General features: G+C 39.1%; 1 protein-coding gene across 11 annotated transcripts in view; it reads right to left on the minus strand.

Moving 5' to 3' along the window:
- Positions 1-1,894: 1,894 nt before the first annotated feature.
- The window catches only part of SGCG (sarcoglycan gamma), a 118,971-nt gene continuing 99,567 nt past the window's right edge, over positions 1,895-21,298 (minus strand). For all 11 annotated transcript variants that reach the window (XM_048933711.1, XM_048933713.1, XM_048933706.1 and 8 more), the window contains 2 exons: positions 5,929-6,052; positions 1,895-5,284 (listed from right to left, as the gene is read on the minus strand). In XM_048933711.1, the coding sequence (XP_048789668.1) occupies positions 5,111-5,284; positions 5,929-6,052 (298 nt within the window). In that variant the 3' untranslated portion in view covers positions 1,895-5,110. The remainder of the gene's footprint in view (positions 5,285-5,928; positions 6,053-21,298) is intronic.

Consider the following 21,298-nt stretch of genomic DNA (forward strand, 5'->3'; position numbering starts at 1 on the left):
CCTCACTGTGCTCACATCCACTGTTTGATCACCATAAATGTTCACCAAGCATCAATGAATGTCAGTGGGTGACGTTTCTAGGTGGAGGAATGTCAATGACACACCTTCGCTTCATCAGAACTTCCATGCCAGATGCCATTCTGACAGACCGTCCCTCTGCTGCCATCTGTCACACAGCAACAAATGTAATGGAATATTGGTGGGAAGGTTCAACCTGTACTGCCACACCACCAATATCCGCCTCTGATGTTGGGGGCCAACATGATACAATGAGCCATTACTTTAATGACTTTAGTATTTAAAGGGTGCTATAAGAAGGAAGCACAGACCCTTTAGCAGGGTCCTTTGTGGTAGGACAAGGGGAAATGGTTTCCAACTAAAGGAGGGAGGTTTAGACTGGATATAAAACAATTTTTTTTTACACTAAGGGTGGTGAGGCACTGGCACAGGCTGCCCAGAATGGTGGTGGATGCCCCATCCCAGGAGACACCCTGATATAGCAGTAGGTGTCTGTGTTCATTGCAGGGGAGTTGTAATAGAAGATCTTCAATAGTCCCTTCTAACTCAAAACGATTTTCTGATTCTATGACTTTTGGAACAGCCTGTGTAGGTTTCACAAAAAATATATTCTACAAGTAATTCTGCAGGTTACACAAATTCACATGAGCCAAAAGCTATTTTCAGCCAAGTGTACACCCACATGCACCTTGTGGGCTTTTTAAAGCAGCTATAGTAGTCCTGTACTACAGGATTACAGTTTTGAGGTATAGGAAGGGCACCTTGCTACAGGAAACCAATTGAACTGTCAATCAGTAGCTTAAATCCAAGGAACTTCAGTGGTAGATTCTTGACAGGTATGTTGCTATATATCTTTGTGTGAAAGTTTCAGAAGTTTCTTCTCAACAGCATTAGCACCTGTTTGAAAAAGGATTTTACACTTGCATCAGTGACAAGAAAAATACTTTTTAATAAAGAAAACAGATTTTTGAATATTAGTGTTCAAATCGTTATCAAAATAAAACTGCAGTGTTGCTTTGAAAAGTAGGATTTATTTAAGAAATATTAATATATTGTCTGCATTCAGTTGGTACTTGAGTTGCTTTAAGTGATATTTTAATGAAATAAATTGTAATGGTTACATTTAAAGTAAAAAAGGGCAGTACCAACTTTAAGATTTCGTATTACTGAATACTTTGAGGATGGCTGGATTGCTACTTTGGCACACTGTCAAAAGTAATAATTTAAAAATAAACTTGACAGCCAAAGTGGATGTTTTCATTTCAGGAAGATGTTTTTGTGACTGAGTTGTTATTTTTTACCAAACCTGTTTGCCTTTCTTTGCTTTGCTTTCAAGGTGTTTTAATTCAGTAGAACTGGCACAGTATTTTGCTTACTTTTACCACTTACAGATGAAGACAAAGAAGCTCTAGGTTAGGCTCAGTGAAGCCTCACTGTAAAGCACAGCCTAAATGCTGGGAAGTTGTGGCCAAGAATCACTATTCCTATTTTCAAATAGTACATTTCACATTGTTGGAGTCTTGAGAAGATAACTGTGTTTCAAAAATGCTAGCATCCATTTAAGGTGAGTTTCATCTAAACACAAAAGGAGAAGCAGATTTTTCAAAACGTATAAAGTTTATTCAAGAACTCAGTTTTCAGTTTAATGTCGCCATTTCCTTTTGCATAAAGCTTTATAAAAAGATAGACAAATGTAAATAATAAAGAACTGAAATGGAAACAAAGAGGGCTGGGTCTGGACAATTATCGGTAAGTATTCACTATCATTTGACCTTTTTAATTTTCCAACATGCAGTAATCTCAACCAGCTACAAGAACCTTCATAATTAATTCTTTTTTTCTGGGGGGGGGAAGGAAGGGGGAGGTAAGTATGGAACAATACAGTTCACGATGCTGAGTGGTATTTTTTTTTCTCCATTTGTTCAACACTTTTGAAAATAAATCAGAGCACTGCCTAATCTTGATTTCCTGTGCTGTAATTTTCTGTTATTTACTGCAGTTTGATTCAGGTATATACAGTAATCTTGAAGTATTTAAAATTGATAGTAAGTTGTCCATATGGAGATGTGACAAATGATGATTTAATGATGTATGAATGACACTGACTTCACAATTCAGATGATAATGTCAACCGATTACACTGCCATAGTTAGGTTAGCATAAGCTTAATTTCTTCACTAACAGGAATTAAAAGAAAAAAACCCAACATGTTCTTCAGTGACAAAAAAATTGTTATCCATGCTTAAAAAAAAAAAACAACAGTAGTTTTTCTGCTTACAATTTAAAAATTGCTGTTATGTTTTCAATGTCCATTTTGTAGCTCAACAAAAAGAAGAATGAAGTCTAAAATAATGGAGAGAAACAAACATGATTTGGATAATCGCCCAGCTCAGGACACAGCAGATCTTTGCGCTACTCAGAATTCACCTCTGGACTTGGGCAAGTCAGAAAGTCACAGAAAGGCATACACAGAAATACTTCAATGTTTAACTGAGGTGTCATAATGCTCATGAGTGCTATTTAGCCAGGGAATGGCATGCCATACACCACAGCTTTGTAAGTGTTAACTTAGAACAACTTCAATGGACAAAGTTGCAACAGAAATTGCTTCCAAACACCCAGCATTTTAGGCATTAGGTTACTGTTGTGAAACGTGGAAAGGCTGGATCCAGTCCCTTCCTCTGCATTAAGTGGCAATTCATGTTTGAAAACGTGCCCACAAAGCAGAAGCTTAAAATGAATAACTCAAATTGCTATGTTTTCATGGGCAGCAGAACATGTAGATTGTGAACAACACATTTAATTTCAGTCTCTGGCTAAAATTTAGAGATTAAGACTGGTAGATCAGTAGTTTGGTACCACACAGAAATGGATATATGGTCCTTAATTTAAGAATCATAGGTATGGAGAAAACTCGGATGTCTGAAACCAGATGGTGACTGAACTCTCTGAGGACTTTAGTCTCTGTTTCACTGTTGGGCTATTTACAGATATTACAGTCCTCCAATTTTTTTTCTAGCAGTGGATTGCTGTCCTTTACTTATACAGATTTTCCATTCAACGGATAAACAAAGACTACTCTTAATTTGGTCTGAAAGAACTTGTATGTGGAGCTGTAACCACTTAAACTGACTTTAAAGAAATGCCAAAGACATGTTTCTGTTAAAGCCTGTTTCAGTTGAGGATTTAGTTGCATTATTCAGTAGTAGGGAAATATTTCCCTCTTTAGAGACAAGAGCCCTGGGCTCAATCCTGGAGACAGATCCCTGAGCCTGGGCAAAAGGAATTTCAGGCATGGAAGCTGTGTGTGGCTTCTTGCTTTGCCCTTAGGCATGATGTTAGCAGTCAGAGCACTCTCCACAAAATATGGGAGACCTTAATTCAATTGCCTTCTTGGCCTAAATGGACCCAAAATTTCAGCTCTCATGTCTCCTATCTTTTCCCATTGAAGCTCTCCTAGTTTGCATGAATTGCTGAGGATTCCACCCTGCTAATGAAAGGTAATTTTAGCATTATACATTGCCATCATTGGACAAATGATAAAGGCAGCCCTTGAGGCAGGGACTACCCAAAGTTCTACTACAGAATGAGTGGATACTGTTAACTGAGGGCTTTTTTTTTTCAACTCAGTCTTCTCTAGGTGTCTAGGATCCTAGATCAGCACTGATTTCTCCAACTCTCCAGAAGAGCTGAAGCACCAAGTGTAAAAAATGGCAAAATTTTGGTCATTCTTTTGTTCTGATTCTCTAGCCATAAAGATGAAGCTTCTTTTCTGTGAAGGATGGGTATTATGTGGTTTAATAATTATTATGGTTTAAAATATTTCTGTAAATAGATTCCAAGGCACTATGTGATAGCAGCTCCTTCTTGGGAGAATATTAAGTGTATACAAAACAGCATCAATGGCACTGAAATACCATGAGATTATTAAATACAAATTCTGCTATCTGGAGGTGTGCAAACAATTTATTAGTGTTCAGTGCAACACTGTACAGGGGAATGAGTCTGCAGTCTCGTTTATCTCCAAGGTCAATAAATGGTTTCTCGGCTCTGGTGAGCATTTACTTGATACCTAAAGTCCTAATATAAAAAAAAAGAATGAAGAGTATTTTTACTCTCCCCATTTGTGGTGGAGTCCCACTCTGACAGCATCAGAGATATCAGTCAACAGCTGCAGATGGAAATGGAATAGTCCTCATAACTGAATCCCATGAGCTGCAAAAGGATTTTTTTCCCCCACCGCCCAAACGATTCCCTGCAGCAGACAACCTGGAGCCACATTAAGAATTATTTCTGTCAAGCTGGCAATTTGCCTTGTTGAATTAGCATGTGCTAAAATTAAAAAGGAGTTTTAAAATGAGTGTGATGGTACAGGCAGTACAACTATTGCTATTATAAAATATACTGACATACTTCAGTGAGAAACTTTGAAGACACGGGAAGGTAAATAACTCCTGGAACTTTTGCACTGGTTAGTGAATCTTAATGATAAGCAAATCAGCATGTATGTTGCCAAACTAAAATAGAAAGCTATCAACAAATTAACACCCTTTACACAAGACTTATACAAATAGCACATCTTTCATATTTTGTGTTATTGCAAGAACAAAATTGCATAGACCTTTTGTTGGCACTGCCTGAATTCCCCCAAATAATGCTTTGTCTTATCAAATAGTTCAAGTAGTTCGCTCAATTTAATGTAACCCACTAATGCAGTATTTACATGTAGTGAGAGAAAAAACCCACAGAGCTCAAAAATATTAGCAATTACATAAACATCCGACTGAATAATAGTTCAGCAAGAAAACACTCCTTTTATTATTCCTTACGCTGTCTGTCAGGCTGTTTTGAAAGTGTGACTGCCAGAATGTATTGTCAGGGTCAAGCTACTCCTCTGAAGTTGAAATGCCAATTGTGCTCTTCTTCCCCCATCACCCTGAAATCCAGAGTTGTAGACACAGGTTTGTTTCTTCAGTAGCAGGTTTTTTTGTTGTTGTTTTTAAAATGCTGAAAATTCCACCTTCAGTCGATGATTTTTAGCATTAATATAAAACTGGGAATTGCGAGGGCGTGCGCTGCCTGTTGTGGTGCTTCATTGGCAGACCCGGCTGTACTCCTGGCATGTGGAGCCCAAGCCAGCCACCGACAAGTAAAGTTTTCCATCTGGGCAAACGCAGATTTCATACAGTCCCTGGGACACCCCGGGTCCTCCTCTTGTACCCTCGGGCAGCTTAGGCAGTCTCACTGTTTCTGCATCGAGCAAAAGCTGCATGGGAGCAAGCAGGACAAATGAGTTTGTTAAAGATAAGGATGCACTAAAGCGTGCCATAAAATGAAACTGATTTGCTGAGCCAGTTCCATGGTATCATAGAACCATCTGAGTTGGAAGGGACCCTTAAAGGCCATCTAGTCCAATACCCTGCTATGAACAGGGACACCTATAGCTATGTCAGGTGCTCAGAGCCCCATCCAGCCTGACCTTGAGTGTCTCCAGGGATGTGGCATCCACCACCTCTCTGGGCAACCTGTGCCAGTGCCTCACCACCCTTATTGTAAACAACTTTGAGGAATATACCTGAATACCTTCTGCAGAGCCTTGTACCTTGTTCAGTGGGACTGGGGCTCTGCTCTGGCCGAGAACCTCTTGGATTGCTATATCCAGGCACTATGGAGCAGCTGAGTGCAAGCAGCATCTTATTAAAAGAAATTTCTCTAATTTAATACAATATTATGCCAATTGATAGTATTATTTAATCTCAACCATAAGTAAATATCTCCTCATTGGCAACGTTAATCTTAATATCCTCTCTCCCAACACCTCGGAAACTTAATTAGCAGAACTTGAGAAAAGATTTGAAGTTATCCATTACTGCTAACCACAGCTGTAGAAACAGAAGGGCTTGCACTCACCACACCATCACTGCTGTGCAGTTTGATGTCCATCTGGGAAAGAGCTTCAATATTCCCCGCTTGTGCTTTGATGTTAATGCCTCTCGGAGCATCCATGCTCAGAGACCGAGTTGGTGACTCCAGCCTGAAAGCAGAAGGAAATCCAAAGTAGTGCATTCTCATACATCCCTTTAGCTTGAGAACTAAGTAAGCTTTGAGCAAGCACCTCACAGATCTCATTCAGAGTCACAATGAAGATGCAGCTGCTTTCTTCTTCAGGCAGACTTCAAAAAGTAGATGATTTAAAAATACTGAAGTGTTCCAAATGAAAAACATAGCTGAATTCATAATGCAGATGTAAGGCACTATTTCAGACCTCGCTTCAGATTGTTTCAGTATCATTAATTTATTAAAACTCAAACTCATTTTTACATTGAATTTGCTTTCTTTTGTGAATATAGAAAACAGTATAATTAGTGCAGCCTTTAATCAATGAGAGCTTTGACACTGCTGCCAGTCACTGATTTCACTCCTTATGTACGTGTTACTTAACTAGATGACACCTGAAACTTAAAAAACAACAGCTTATCTTGAAATAAGAATTACACACTGTAGAAGTTGTACCCTTCGATGCCAGCAGATGGCAGGAAAGCACCGTGTGAGCTCAGCCCTCACCTTGGCAGGGCGGCTGTGAAGGATCAGCGACAGCTGCTTGCCAAATAGCTAAGGCCTTGTTTCTTCAGAATTCTGATGTCATTTCCACCGTAGGTAGCAGGGATAGGAATAGTTATTGAAAATCATCACGAGGAAAGAAAAAGCCCAAGCTCAGCAATGAGCTGGTGACGTTGAATGTTATGGGAATACTGTGGTGGCCCGAGTTTCCTTTACACCTCTATTATCCTTCCTGTTCATTCCTTGCACAAATACAGAATAAGAGGAGCTGGGATGTCACAATACTTCCATTGTGATTTGTGTACAAGAGCATGAGCACAGGTCTGTTCTGCATCAGAATTCTGTTACACAACTAGTTATGTCTATTAAGATTTGTCTTTGTGATTTAGCAAATTTTCCATGACTTCTTGCTCTAGATCCTTACATTTATACGTTTGTGAAAAGGGAACTTGGTGCATATTTTTCTGCACTGTACAATTGACTCCGTATTTTCAATATTTAAAATTTAATACATTTTCATAAATTAATGTCAAGGTAGTTGTGTGCAAGAAATGTTTTCTCAGTTCCTGCGTAGTGCAACTATTTTCTTAGCTTGTTTTAGGAAAAAGCTCTAAACACTGACATTTCTTATGTTTTTTTTGTAAAGAATTTCACCTACAAAATAATCTATACATAGGCATGCATTTTTCTATTTAAGCTCTGTTACATATTAGAAGGAGGTGGATTGGGATAGATTTTTGAGGAGCTTATCAGATCAGGAAAAGCAATCAAGTGTCAGAGAAATAGATTGGCCTGCTATCAAACATAATGCTGGCAAGAAGCCTCCAGACTACAGAAGCAGTTATGGATTTATGACTTACACATCATTTAAATTACATAGCAGGCTTACATGTGGCATGTTAATCACAATCCCAAATGTCTGCTGCTTATATGGGACTTATTTCTAACTGTCTAATTAAGAAAGTCATTGGAGCTTCTTGGCAATGGAAGCTACAGTGCAACTCTAACAGCAAGGAGGAGGCTCAGGGGGATATTATCACTCTCTACAACTGCCTGAAAGGAGGTTGTGATGAGGTGGGGGTCAGTCTCTTCTCCCCAGTAACAGTGGTAGGAATGGCCTTAAGTTGCACGAGGTTGAATGTTAGGAATGATTTCTTGTCAGAGTGGTGAGGCAGTGGCACAGGCTGCCTGGGGAGGTGGTGGAGTCACCATCCCTGGAGATGTTCAAGGAAAAGGGAGATGTCACTCTGAGTGAGTGACTGAGCTGACTTTGAATATCCCTTCGCAATGAAGGGCACAAGACTTCATCAGCCCTTAGACCTCAACTTAAAGTCACTGAAAATGGTTAGTTGGTCACAGCCTTGAGGTTCAGTGGTGCACAGGATCAGACTTCTGCTGTGAGCTTCAGGGTCTAGGGAGTGCAGCAGTGTAGGAACCCACATCGTCTTGGAAAGAGATGCTTCAATATGCAAATATGTGAATAGAGCACTGGTAGTGTTTCAAATGGCCATTAATGGGGCAAAATGGACTTACTATTAGTAACCTTAAAACTGTTGGCAGTTGCTCTGCACTGTGTTCAGTTTGGGTCAGTCAGGAAGCAGATACATAACTGTATACAGATAATGGCTGATAATAAAATATCAAGATTCTTCTCCTAGAAAATAAAAGGAAGAAGAGTGTAGAGAAGGTCGAGCAAGAGGCAGATGCACATCCCTCAACTTTCTTGGCAAAACAGAAATTCACCTTGTTTGAAAATGTGAGAAGATGCATAGAGACGTGCAGGGCAGATGGAAGTCCTGGAGTTTGTGGTCCATTGGTAGTGTTTGAATTCATGTGGCAAAATGATGAGGGAATGTATTTTTATCAATCACTTCATACTTTTTACTATTACCTTTTTATCACAGGCATATAAATCACATTTAACAGAATGGAGCGAGGATCTTTTTCATCTAGAGGAATTAATCTGTGTAATGCGCTGCTCTAAATGAGACATCTGTCACATCCGTGTCTCTTTTGGGATGACAGAATCAGGATTTAGGAGTAGCTGCTGGGAGCCACGGTAGCTGTCACAGGTACATTAGCACCCGGTGCAATGCAGGAGGAATTGATTGGGACCATACAATATTTGATGCCAAGGACCTGACACACACTGTATGTGTTCTGGGGTGTGCCCTGGACTCTCTGTAGCCTGGCTCTGTAGTCTGAAATCCCAGAAGAATGGCTTTCAGGCTGATTTCTAAAAACCATCCTGTTCATTTGCTCCAATGAGTTCCATGATGAGGACCAAGATGTAAGGATTGTGGGCAGCTGGAAGATTTCCCTCAGAACTATCTTCCTAATTTGTGTTGAAATCCTCACGTAGATTTCGGTTTGAAGTGTGAAACAATGGGAAAAAAAAGGGAGATCTTTTAATTATTAAGAAACTAACATCTCTAGGGTCAAAAAAGTAACCTACAGAGGATTCTGTGGGCTTAGTTGGCAATGGTTCTCTGCACGTGTCTGCGTTCAGCTTTGCTCTTTGATTAGTCTGAAGGCAGTCTAATTCATCAGCATTGCAGCCAGACTGTATCCAGAGCATACACTAATTACACAGGAAAAAGAAACTGTTAATATTTTTTAATGGAATTTTAAACCTTTTTCTCTTTATGAGGAAGCAGGATTTCCATTGAAGAGAGCTGGTGGAAAATATTTTCTAAACTGTAGCTGGAAAGGTGGATAGCAAGCAGCACACACACACATTAATGCCTGATGCCAAGTTCCAGCTCATTTTCACTTATCCCCTAGCAATGTGATGTTTCAAGATCAGGCACGTGAAGAAGGCAATAAGAATGTAGGAAGAGTGACTGCCCACAGCTATGGATCTTGGTGTCCTGCCCCGTGGCTTTTGGTTGTCTGCCAGCAGGTCCAAAGGCAAAGAAGGACAAGACAGCAGGATTGAGCTCTCAGTCTCAGTGTATGCCTCACTTCTGTCTTGTTTTGTTTTGTAGAATTATTTTTGTTGGAATCCCTCCTAAAATTTCATCTATGTGCAAACAAGAAAGATGACTTTCACAGCATCTTCCAAAAATTGCATATATAGTAAGGACATTCAACAAAAAACAGTTAGCTCTTACTGAATGTCAAAAAATACAAAATATTAATGACTCATTAAATCTTCCCTGATCATTTTCCACACAGTAATGGAATCACAGCTGTTATTCTGTCAGGCCTTGGCACAAAATTCTGATTTGACATAACTACTGTAAATCTTTCAAATGCGGACTGACTTTTTTTTTTCCCCAAATACTCCTCACATCACATATATTGAATTTCTTCATTTAAAGGTGGAACGATTGCTTCCTACCTGAATGATGCTGTATTCCAATATTGTTCCATTCACTTTGATGCTCAAAGTCTTAGTGTCACTGATTTAAACTAAATGAACTGTAATGAACAAAATTTGACTGAAAAACAGCATCCATTTTCTCCAGTCAAACCCATTACGTGGTCAGTGGTTATATTATATCATCCCAATTTTCGTAACTTAGTTCAAAGAACCCATTTTCCAAGAGTTATTGCTGCTGGGAGTTGTCTGCATTAGCACACACATTTGTTTCAATCAGACTAATGTCAGTATCTACAGGTCCCTCATACTATATCCCAAGTTAGTCTGTCATTTACACCGCAGTAAAATGTAATGTGAAAGATCAGTACGAAAATATAATTACAATTATTTAAAATTAAAAAAAAAGAATTTTTGCGTTTTTTTTTTTCTTCCAGCTTCTTCCAAGTACACCTGGTTGTTTCATTTCACACTAATTCACAGGAAACATTAAGAGTGCACAAAATGCAGCCTAACAGTAGGAAAACATTTCCAACTTTAGAACGCCAAAGCTAATTATCCTCCATAAGAACATTACTGTGCACGTCATAAAAAATGGAATCACCAGTACCTTGGGAAAATACAGAAAGGATGACTGATAATACGAGCAGAAAAGGAATAGGATACAACTGGATTCCAAGAAGATACTATGAAGGTGCCTGTTTAGAGTTGTGCATTACATACACAGGAAATGTGTAAGGGAAAAAATTGGCTGGAATGAATGAGCTGTACATAAATCAATTTTTTCTAGTAATTATGAAACTTTTTTTTTTTTTTAACTTCAAAATCATGGAAAAAATTGTTCTAATTTGTTTTTAAGAGTTTCTTTTTAAGAGTTTCTCTTTTCTCAAGTCTCTTCTGCTAACTGATTAAGTACATTAATGAAAACATCGTTTTGGGAGGTCCTACCATTTTATCTGCATCTACTTGGGAAAATCTCAGAACATACCAGGCTTTGCTGGCAGTTTGTAGCATCTCTAACCTGCAGAACATAAACACAAACACACACTGTAATGCACTGAAACATCTCACATACTTTAGTTAGAGCAGGGCTACCCTGTAGTAATTACACAAGGATATAGTATGTTCTGCTCTGTCCAGAAGCTTTCTTCCTTAGGATGGCAACGTTATTATTACTTACACACACACAAACACACACACATATATTAAGAGTCCAAATGTGTGGAACATGAGCAGTTTTTGGATAATATTACTCAAGATAAGCTGTTAATAGTATAACACAGGACTTTTGCGTGGCACATGTAAAATTGCTGCAGGAGTATCACTTAAAATTTGTTCAAGTTGTTGAAAATAAAACCATCAGGTATTTATCTAAAATCAACAAGGTGTGAAAGTATGGTTACTAAGCTTAAAAATAGCCTGTTAAAGAAAAAGCAAAACCAAAAAACCCCACAACTCTCTATGTTTTTTCATCAGGTTAGAAAGAAAAGGTACTTCTTTTAGGTAAATATGATGGTGTCATAAATTTCCCCAAAAGACAAAGTTCTAGCATGGTCAGGGCATCCCAGCTAATTATTACATCAGAAAGGCCCATTACCTTGTTGCTAATATCAAACAAGAGTCAGTAATTGGCAGCATTTACTAGTCCTAATTACAAGGCTATGTAAAAATGATTAATAATTTCAATGAGTTCCAGGAATATAGGGGTTACAAGTGGGAAAAGCTTCACTCTGGGATTTGAATATAGCCCAGGGTGGCGTGTGGTCTTGTTACATCATTGTTTCTCATGATGAATTTTCACTTCTTCAGAAGTTAACCAGACACAGCAAGTTGGTTAAGTGCGTGGTACCTCTTGACAAATGCAGCTGCCTCTAGTAACAAGGACAGGCCTTCCCTTGTGCATCCTTCAAAATAAAGAGAGAAATCGGCACTTTAGAGTTTAATTCATCAGATCTATTTTAGGTGTCTCTCTTGGGATAAAATGTGTAATTCCCTAATAATACTTGTTGCTTTCCACGAGGAGGTGATGAGATCTGGTGTCTGAAGATGCACTCAAGATGTAAGAATGAATTGAGATCAATTCAACCTGAACTATCTATCCAAGCAGTTGTAAACCACTGGAGTCATAATCCAGGAATATTAGCCCCTTTGAGAAAAGAATTTATGTGGGTTGTTCATATGTAAACCTACTGATATAAAACTATCAGAGAGCATCCAAAAGAGGGCTAAAGAGATGGGGAAAGATCTGGAGGGCGAGGGGTGTGAGGAGAAGCTGAGGACCCTTGTTTGATCAGCCCAGAGCAGAGCAGGCTGAGTGGAGGTGGCTGCAGCTGGAGTTGCAGCATGGTGGCTGCAGCTGGAGTTGAACTCTGTGGTCCTTGTGGGTCCCTTCCAACCTGGCGTATCCTGTGATAAGAACCCTTCCCACTTCAGTGAATGAACTGTGAATTAGTCTTTCTGCTTGCAGAGAGGGGAGAATTTTAAATCTGGATGAGCACCTGTGACGCATCTCTTTATACTGGGCAAACAGGTTCTTTATGTTTGGATTCTGTTGTGCGAATGCAGGTTGAATATATAAATTGAATGGTAACCAGAAGCATGTACTGAACAAACTGCATCACACAAATGAGGTATACATTTAGGATCATCCAAAGTGTTGACCAGGTGCAGGTTTTTTTGTTGTTGTCATTTTTAAATCTATTCTATACATAGAGGAAGTGTGGTCACTTTGCAAATAAATACCTGTATTATATTGATTTTTAGTTTATGTTGCTTTATGCTAAAAATTATCAAGGATAAAGGGCAGATCCCTGAGATGCTCCATTCCTTCTGGATGGCACTTTTAAATGTTGCGATTATTTGCTGTTCTTTAAGATGTCAGCTGGTATCTGGTCAGTTTCTCAGCATATTTTCCATTCCTTTAATCTAAGTGAAATTTTCCTTATGTTTTTATTTCTTGAAGTAGTCTATGTTCCAAATTTATAATCTAAATCTGAAAGGAAAGGTGACAGATGATTCCAGCAAAGTTCAATATGAGATTCTGGATTCAAGGGAATTGTGAAGCGTAAACACAGCAGGCACCAACACTGCTTACAGCTTAGAGAGGATTTTTGTGCACAATTAGAATTACAAAGCCAGATTTGAATAACAGATGTTTCCAGTTCCTAAGGTTTTGGTTAACAGAACTTATTTTATGTAAGCAATATGAAAGAAATATTCCAGGCTTTGGAAAACGTGCACTTACGGATTTTCTTTAAAAGGGGATAAAACATTGCCAAGTTTTAATAATACTTTTAAAGCCTATAAAAGCAAGATTTTTACGTTTAAATGTTTAAAACAATATTTTTAACCTACTCAAGAACATAGCAGGTGTGATTATTACAGTGTGGGTATTTCTTTATAAGTGCTCCATCCATCTTACATTCTGAGATGCGTTATTCCTATTTGTCCACTGTCACTCAATCCAGAGATATAGAAGGAATGAGAACTACAGATCAGAACTGAGATATGATTAAAATAGAAGCTTCTCTCAAGATGGACAGTTATGATAAAGAGTGGTAAGCAGGGCTAATTCAAAGCAGGTTTTCAGGATGACCTCAATTTTATGATGTGCTGACTCTCTAGGTAATTAAAGACGACCAAGACCTCAGTGAACATGATTGAATCTGGCACACCACAGAGGTTTCCAGCATGATCTTTCTCAAATAACTATAATGACTTCAACTTATTCTAAAATTTTACTTTGATATAATAAGACTATTTGTATCACTGTTGTAAAAATCTGGTTAGTATTTTCATAAAATTGTCTTCCAGGCTGAAATGTGCCATGCCTTTCACTTTATATACTTCAGCTAATGTATTCTTTGCTATCTAGAAGAATAGAAAGATTTCCACTCACTTGAATTCTTCACTATGTGCTGTTCATAATGTCCACGTGTTCTTCTCAAGTGAAGAGATCTTTGCTGACAAACTGGTCATGCCCTTTCCCTCTTCTAATTCATTAGCACAGTGACAGAGCCACACTCTTCATCTTCCTCACCACAAAGCCCTTGGGATAGGGGAAAGAACCCGAGTAGTGACTATGCACATGCACATTGTATCATGGAGATCCACTGTTGTGGAAATCCTCCCCTTTCTTCTTTTACATTTGCCACAGGCACTTACTTATGGTGGAAGACTCCTGCTTCATGCTTCCCCCAGCTCCCTTGTGTTGGCAGCTATGTAAGTGAAAAATAAGATAAGGCACTCCACCCAGTTCAGTTTTACATCTAAGACATCTAAGTGACAGCACGATCACAGACTTAGAAATTAAGCTCCAGGTGGGCATCTGCAAGGCGTCAATAACTGTGACAATTATAATGAAGTTTCTGAGGTAGCTTGTGCTCAGGTGGGGTATTATGTAATCACTGACGGCAAGTTCCCTTTTAGCAATCTTACAGAATCATCTGACATCATCAGGTATGCAGTTCCACAGGGCAGGGGCAGAAATAGTCATACCTTTGGTCTTCGCACTACTGACATAAGCAGTCAGAACATGCAAATGGCCTTGTTTCCTACAAGCAGCAGAAGCCACTCCTATGGATTTAAATATGTTAAGTGAAATCTCTGACAAGCTGAGGCCTCAGGAAGAACATCAACCACCTCACTGGCACAAGTGAAAGTCTGTTAAAACAGCAGGTAGAAACCTGGCATCTGTTCCTAGGTAAATCTTTTCTAGCAAAAGTTTACTAACACTGGTGTGTGGATCTCCTCTATTCCTTTTACTGAGGTATCACTGAAGAGTTTCAGAGGGGTTCCCGATGGTCATCCAAGGATTCTCCCACCCCAGGAGGGAAGCATCTTCTGTGAGAGCAGGAGACAGTCCCTTTGCAGACTCAGCATTAACGGACTATGTTCTGATGAGCAGAGGTAAGTCTATCTCCTATGGTCGGATGGTTCATTTGTCCTTCATCAATTTATTTTGTAAGATTTCAAAAAGCTCTTAAATCAATCAGTTGTGGGTGAAATGATGAGTGACCCAGTTTTATCTGTGTGTATTTCTAATGGAGGCTCAAACTGTTCCTGCTAGCAACGGATGGCTCTCATGAAGTGCTGAATTTAAACAGAAGTGTGTTCAAAGTGAAGCAAGACCTCTCAGCAATCAAGACCAAACCCTCAGCCTGGAATCAGCAGATGACAGTACAGAAGAACAGGCCTGGGGGGCTTTCAGCAGAAAAGCAGCAAGGACGTTATTCTGCTGCCAGCTCTGATATGTTATGCTACTACAAGCTAATCAAATTATGGTCAGATCTAATAAAGAAACAGAATCAGAAGAACAGTGAGAGAAGCATGAATAACCTCATTAGGAAAGAGAGCACACTGAATAGACCACTCCCACGAGCACCAAATTGAGAGCATTCTGCCTGCTGTAAAACTCACCAAAAGGAATTTGAGATAACAACTATGTTGAGGTGAATGGTTAATGGCTGTGTTCTCTGGGTTGATTACTGTATGTGTACTACTGCATGTGTATTGTTTGTAGTCCATGCATATGTATGCAGGTAGCTCCAAAAGCCATGCTTCCTATTTATTATGCTGACCCACAACATCAGAAACAGATGCCGGTGGTACAGCAGTGGAGGTTGAACATTTCCACCAATATTCTCTTACATTGTGTGGCCGTGTGACAGATGGCAGCAGAGGGGCGACCTAATAGAATGGCATCTATCATGGAAGTGACTACAAGGCAAAGGTGTGTCAATGAATTCCTCCATATATACAAAATGTCACTCACTGAAATTCATCAGTGCTTGCTGAATGTTTACAGAGACCAAAAAGTGGATGTGAGCACAGTGAGATGGTGGATAGTGCATTTCAGCAGTGATGACAGTGGTGTGAAAGACAAATCATGTTTTAGAGAGCTATGGAGAGATTTGGGAGCATGGCATGAAGGAACTTGCTCATTGGTGGTGAAAATGCATAGCTAATAGTGGTGGCTATGTTGAAAAATAGTGTTTTTCAGCTGAGAATTTGCTCTATCAAGTGGTGTTATTGTGCTCTTTGTAGCTTTTGTAGCTTCCATGGAAATAAGTAAAAGGCATTACTTTTGGAGCAACTTACATACATGCTTACTGGAAATATGTGCTCACAAATAACACAGTAAAGATGGAGTAATTAAATACTGGGGAAAGGTCACACTGACAGATGAAAACTTCAGGGTATGTGAAAAAGGGTGAATGCTTTGAAGTACATTTCCTTGAGTTCCAAGTTTGAACAGTATGTGGATATTTCTCCTGAAGGGAACACAGCTCAACAGATCACTCTTTTACTTGAAGAAAAATCAGTATGTGGGCTCTCTTTTCCCAATTATTAACTTTTTAATAACACACTAGGGACATATGACTAACATATTCAAGTAGACATTAAGTACAAATCCAAGATGTCACAAATGCAATGCCTGAAAAATAAGAAAAAATCAAACATGACCTAAACTGGCTTATAAAGAAAGGTCTCTGAAATACTGACAAAGTTTATGAGAAATGTATGAAGAACTATTGAAATTAAGAAAAAAAAAAAGCACTGTAATTTGTAAACTCAAATCCCAAGATGTTTCAAGAGCATGGGTCCAAAAAATAGCTTGTAAACCATGATGCAGAAAAGATATTTCACCTGGAAAATTATTTTCACTGCAAGATTCACATTTTCAAGAAAAGTCAATGTTTAAAAGATCAGATACAAAGTACTACCCAGGTCTAATGAAGTATTTTATAATATCTGAGTCAGAAATGTTTCTGAAAAGGCAAAAAATACGATGTCCTGTACAATCCCATCTTTTAAACTAGTCTTTTCATAGATTTGAGTTCATCAACTGAATGAAAAAATAATCTTTTATGCTACCAAAAGAAGTATTTGACAGTGTTTTCAGTTAATGTGAATACAACATAATATGTGAATGTAAAAGGATAACTAGTAAAATAATGCCAGGGCTCATAAAATTATATTGGAATAGAAACATCTCACTAGTCAAGGAGCAGAGATGCTTTACAAATACTGACTCATAATTGTAGATTCACTTTCCCATTATGTAATTCACTCTCTTCTGATTGATTGGGCTTTTGATTTGCATAATGAATGCAAATAAAATCTCTGTTCTTCAATTAGTCAAATGCTACTTTTAGTCAATTAGCATGTGAGCATTAGTATTACAAATATGATTAAGCAATTATTTTGTGAACATTTTTACTCTGATTGGCTTTTATACATCTCCTTTTAGATTTCCTTCCTAGATCTTCCTAACAAAACCCCACAGTTTACACTTTTCTGTCTTTCTATCTGCTTTACCCGTAGCAAATGTATCCTTTGAGTGCAAAAGGAAACATGTTATGAATGATGAAAAGATAAAAGTAAATCTTCGTAGAGTCAAAGAGAAGCAGAATCCATCAGAATAGTAGAACTATTGGCTGCCACAAGACATAAGTTAAAATTAAAAGGGATGTATTGATCATATTTTATTTGAATATAGATGTGAAGGTTTAGTGGCAACCAACCAGTACAGCAACTTGCCTTAACTAAATACTGAGAAGTATCTATATAAGTGAGCTGTCAAACTGTCAGTATTCTACAACATGAATATCAAAAGCTAATAAATATATGTTTTGGTGCTTTTTAAGCTTTGAACAGAGGTACTTCATCAAAATATGAAGCAACACTTTTTAAATTATTCATTTCTTTATTTTGTTACAAATATCACTATAATATATTTGTTTTAAATGAGGCCATTTCCCTAGGAAACACTGAAATGTTCTCAGAAGATTTCAGCTCATAAGCTGTTAAATACAGCCATATTCTGATAACATTATACATACATTTATAACCATGCTCTGACAAAAGCTGACTCTCACTCTCTGGAACAGTGACATCATTCCTGCTATAGTGCTTTTCAGATTCAAGAAGTGTGGAATGATGTGGGTCCTTTTCGACTTGGATGTAAAATCTCAGTTGTAGAACTGGCAAAATACAACAGATTGACTGTAATAACAGTGATTTTCCATAGGACTTGTGCTCAGAATGCACAGTTGCTTGCTGTCAGACATCCATATGTGGCAAATATGTGAATAAAGCTGGTACTCATCCTTGAGCATTATATTTATTAGGCATAGTATATGATTGGTTAATAAATGGTATCTTATCTAGACATAAAAACTTTATGACAGCAACTAAAAAGTAGGCAATGTTATACCTAGGGATGCTTCAATTGTGAAAAGCAGAGTTTGTTACTTTATACCATTTGGAAGTAAGGGCAAGCACATCCTTTTTTCTTTACAAGTGAGTCATGAATTCAATCTATAAGACTGAAAAAGGTTTGGTGTGCTTCCTTCCAACTACAGAATGAAAGGACAGTTACCGACCACAGTATAATCGCATTGCTCTGTCTCCACTACTTAGCTATAAAAAGATATGTTCTAACACTTATCACTGTGTTTCCAGAAAAGCAGTCTATCTTGAAATTTGACATTTGGACTGTAAAGCCAGCAGAACGTGTAATTCAAGAAGGCCATTTGTGTCAGTGTTGTTGGTGATACTGTTCTAAATCAGAACAACAGAGAATGTGGTCCTTGATCATACGATGCCAGCTGAAATGTTGCAATCAATCACGGCTTTCCTGTCAGCACCTTGAAATGCATAACTACATCCAAAGTGGATGGGATTTCTTGAAGCAATATTCTCTGTTCCCAAAGCTGCGTGTTGTGGCCCTTGATATCACGTTCATCAATGACATGACAATGGGATCAAATGCACCCTCAGCAAGTTTATGGCTGAGACCAAGATGCGGGGTGTGGCTAATGCCCAAGGGATGGGATGCCATACAGACAGACTCAGACCAGCTTGAGCAGTGGGCCCAGGAGAACCTCATGAGGTTCAATAAATGGACGTGCAGGTCTAGCACCTGGGACCCAGCAACCCCCATTTCAATACAAGCTGGGGGGTGTAATCATGGAGCACAGCCCTGCCAAAAAGTACCTGGGGGTACTGGTGGATGGGAATCTGGACATGAAGCAGCAATGTGCCCTTGCAGCCCAGAAAACCAGCCATATGGTGGGCTGCATCCAAAGCAGTGTGGCGAGCAGGGCAACAGAGTGATCCTCTGCTCTGCGCTGGTGAGGCCTCACCTGGAGTACTGCATCCTGATGTGGAGTCTTCAGTCTCTTCACAAGAGAGATATGGACCTGTTGGAGTGCATCCAGAAGAGGGCCACAAAAATGATCAAAGGGATGGAACATGTCTCCTGTGAAGATAGACTGAGAGAGCTGGGGCTGTTCAGCTTGGAGAAAAGGAAGAGCAAGGGAGACCTGAGAGCAGCCTTTTAGTGTATGAAGGGGGGCTGTAAGAAGGGGACAGACTCTTTATCAGGGTCTGTTGTGATAGGACAAAGAGAAAAGGTTTCCAACTAAAGGAGGGAAGTTTGGGCATAAGGAAGAAGATTTTTACAATAAGGGTGGTGAAGCAATGGAAAAAGTTGCCTGGAGATGTGGTGGTCCTTGGTGACATTCAAGGTCAGGAAGGACAGGGCTCTGAGCAGCCTGACTGAGCTGTAGGTGTCCATGTTCATTGCAGGGGATTTGGACCAGATTACCTTTAAGAGTTCCTTCTTACTCAAAGATTCAGTGATTCTATGAAAATAGCAGAAGATTAATAGACGGTGAAAGTACGAAGATAGGACTTCAGATGAGCAAATAGGCTCTATTGCCTGTAACTACATAGTCACTACCTTGAACTGGAAAAGAAGCATTTCAAAATAAAAATAGAAAAGTATTACTTAAAACTACTTTGAAAAAAATCACATAGAAGTGCCTACCAATTGGCATTTAATTTATAATTAACCAACAGAATATTCACAAAGTATTACAGAACTCCTATTTACTGGATAACTTGTCTCAGCTTCTTCACAATGGAATGCATGGATCTTGTTAACACTGACATTTAAGGCTGTCCTTGAAAATAACATTTTTCCAGCATTACCTTTATCTGTCAATATCTTAGCATCTGCACTGCAGACAAATGCATTTGCTTCTTGATCCTTTTAAGGATCCCTTCACAGAATCACTGCCGTTTCTGCTCTCAGACTTGACACCAGTTATGGGTGGTAGAGACAGCAACACAATTAAAAGATAGAGGCATTTAGAACTGCTTTGAGTTAGCTTCATGGTCTGCCAGGACATCAGTGAGTGTTGCATACATTACAGAGCTTTATGCTCTGATATCTGGCACTCTTCTTTGGGTTGAACTAACCTGGTTTCTAGCACAGGTGGTTAGCAGCTTTAAGGCAGACATCAGTGTTGATGCTACCATGTAGATACAACTGGTCACAGTGGTGTTCCCCACAGGTTGGTACAGCGGCTTGTCTATTTAATATTTTTATTGATGACTTGGACAAGGGGATTGAGTGCATCCTCAGTAAGTTTGTAGATGGCACCCCACTGGGAGGAAGTGTCAAACTGCTGGAGGATACGAAGGCCCTTCAGAGGGATCTGGACAGGCTGGATCACTGAGATGAGACCAGTGGGAAGAATGGGACCAAATGCTGCATCCTACACTTCGGCCACAACAACCCCAGGCAATGCTACAGGCTTGGGGCAGAGTGTCTGGATGACTGTGTGGAAGCAACAGACCTGGGGGTGTTGGTTGCTTGGCTGAACATAAGCCTCAAGTGCTGTGTTCAGTTTTGAGCCCCCCACTACAAGAAAGACACTTGAGGCCTTGGAGCATGTGTAGAGAAGGGCAACAAAGCTGGCGAAGAGTCTGGAACACAAGCCTTACGGAAGATGGCTGAGGGAACTGGGGTTGTTCAGTTTGGAGAAGAGGAAGATCAGGGGAGACTGTACCACTTTCTCTTTGTTAGGAAAAATTTGGAGGAAAATTTGGAAAATAGGGTGGTCAGGCACTGGAATGGGCTGCCCAGATGGGTGGTTGAGTCACCATCCCTGGAGGTCTTCAAGAAATATTTAGTTGTATTATTGAGGGTCATGGTTTAGTGAGGATATATCTGTGGTAGGTGTATGGTTGGACTGGATGATCTTGGAGATCTTTTCCTTGGTTATTCTATGATTCCTTGACATTATAACAATTCTTGTTATATACTGTAAATGTATACTGTAAATTCTGAAAGAATCAGTATTTCCAACTATTTTAAGTCAACTGAGCACAGAACTGAATGGGATTTTAACTATTAGAGTTAAGCCCTGTCAACACATAGCAACACTATAGCCCAAAATGTTCTTATCATTGACATGTTAATATCATTAAACAGATAAGCTGCCAAACAAACTCATCCAAGAAGTAGAACATTATGAATATTTTGAATTAATCTCAATGTTTTGTTTCAAATGATACATCAAAAACACATGAGCCATTGTTAAA

This window comes from Lagopus muta, chromosome 1 (assembly GCF_023343835.1).
Source record: "Lagopus muta isolate bLagMut1 chromosome 1, bLagMut1 primary, whole genome shotgun sequence".
Classification (NCBI taxonomy): domain Eukaryota; kingdom Metazoa; phylum Chordata; class Aves; order Galliformes; family Phasianidae; genus Lagopus; species Lagopus muta.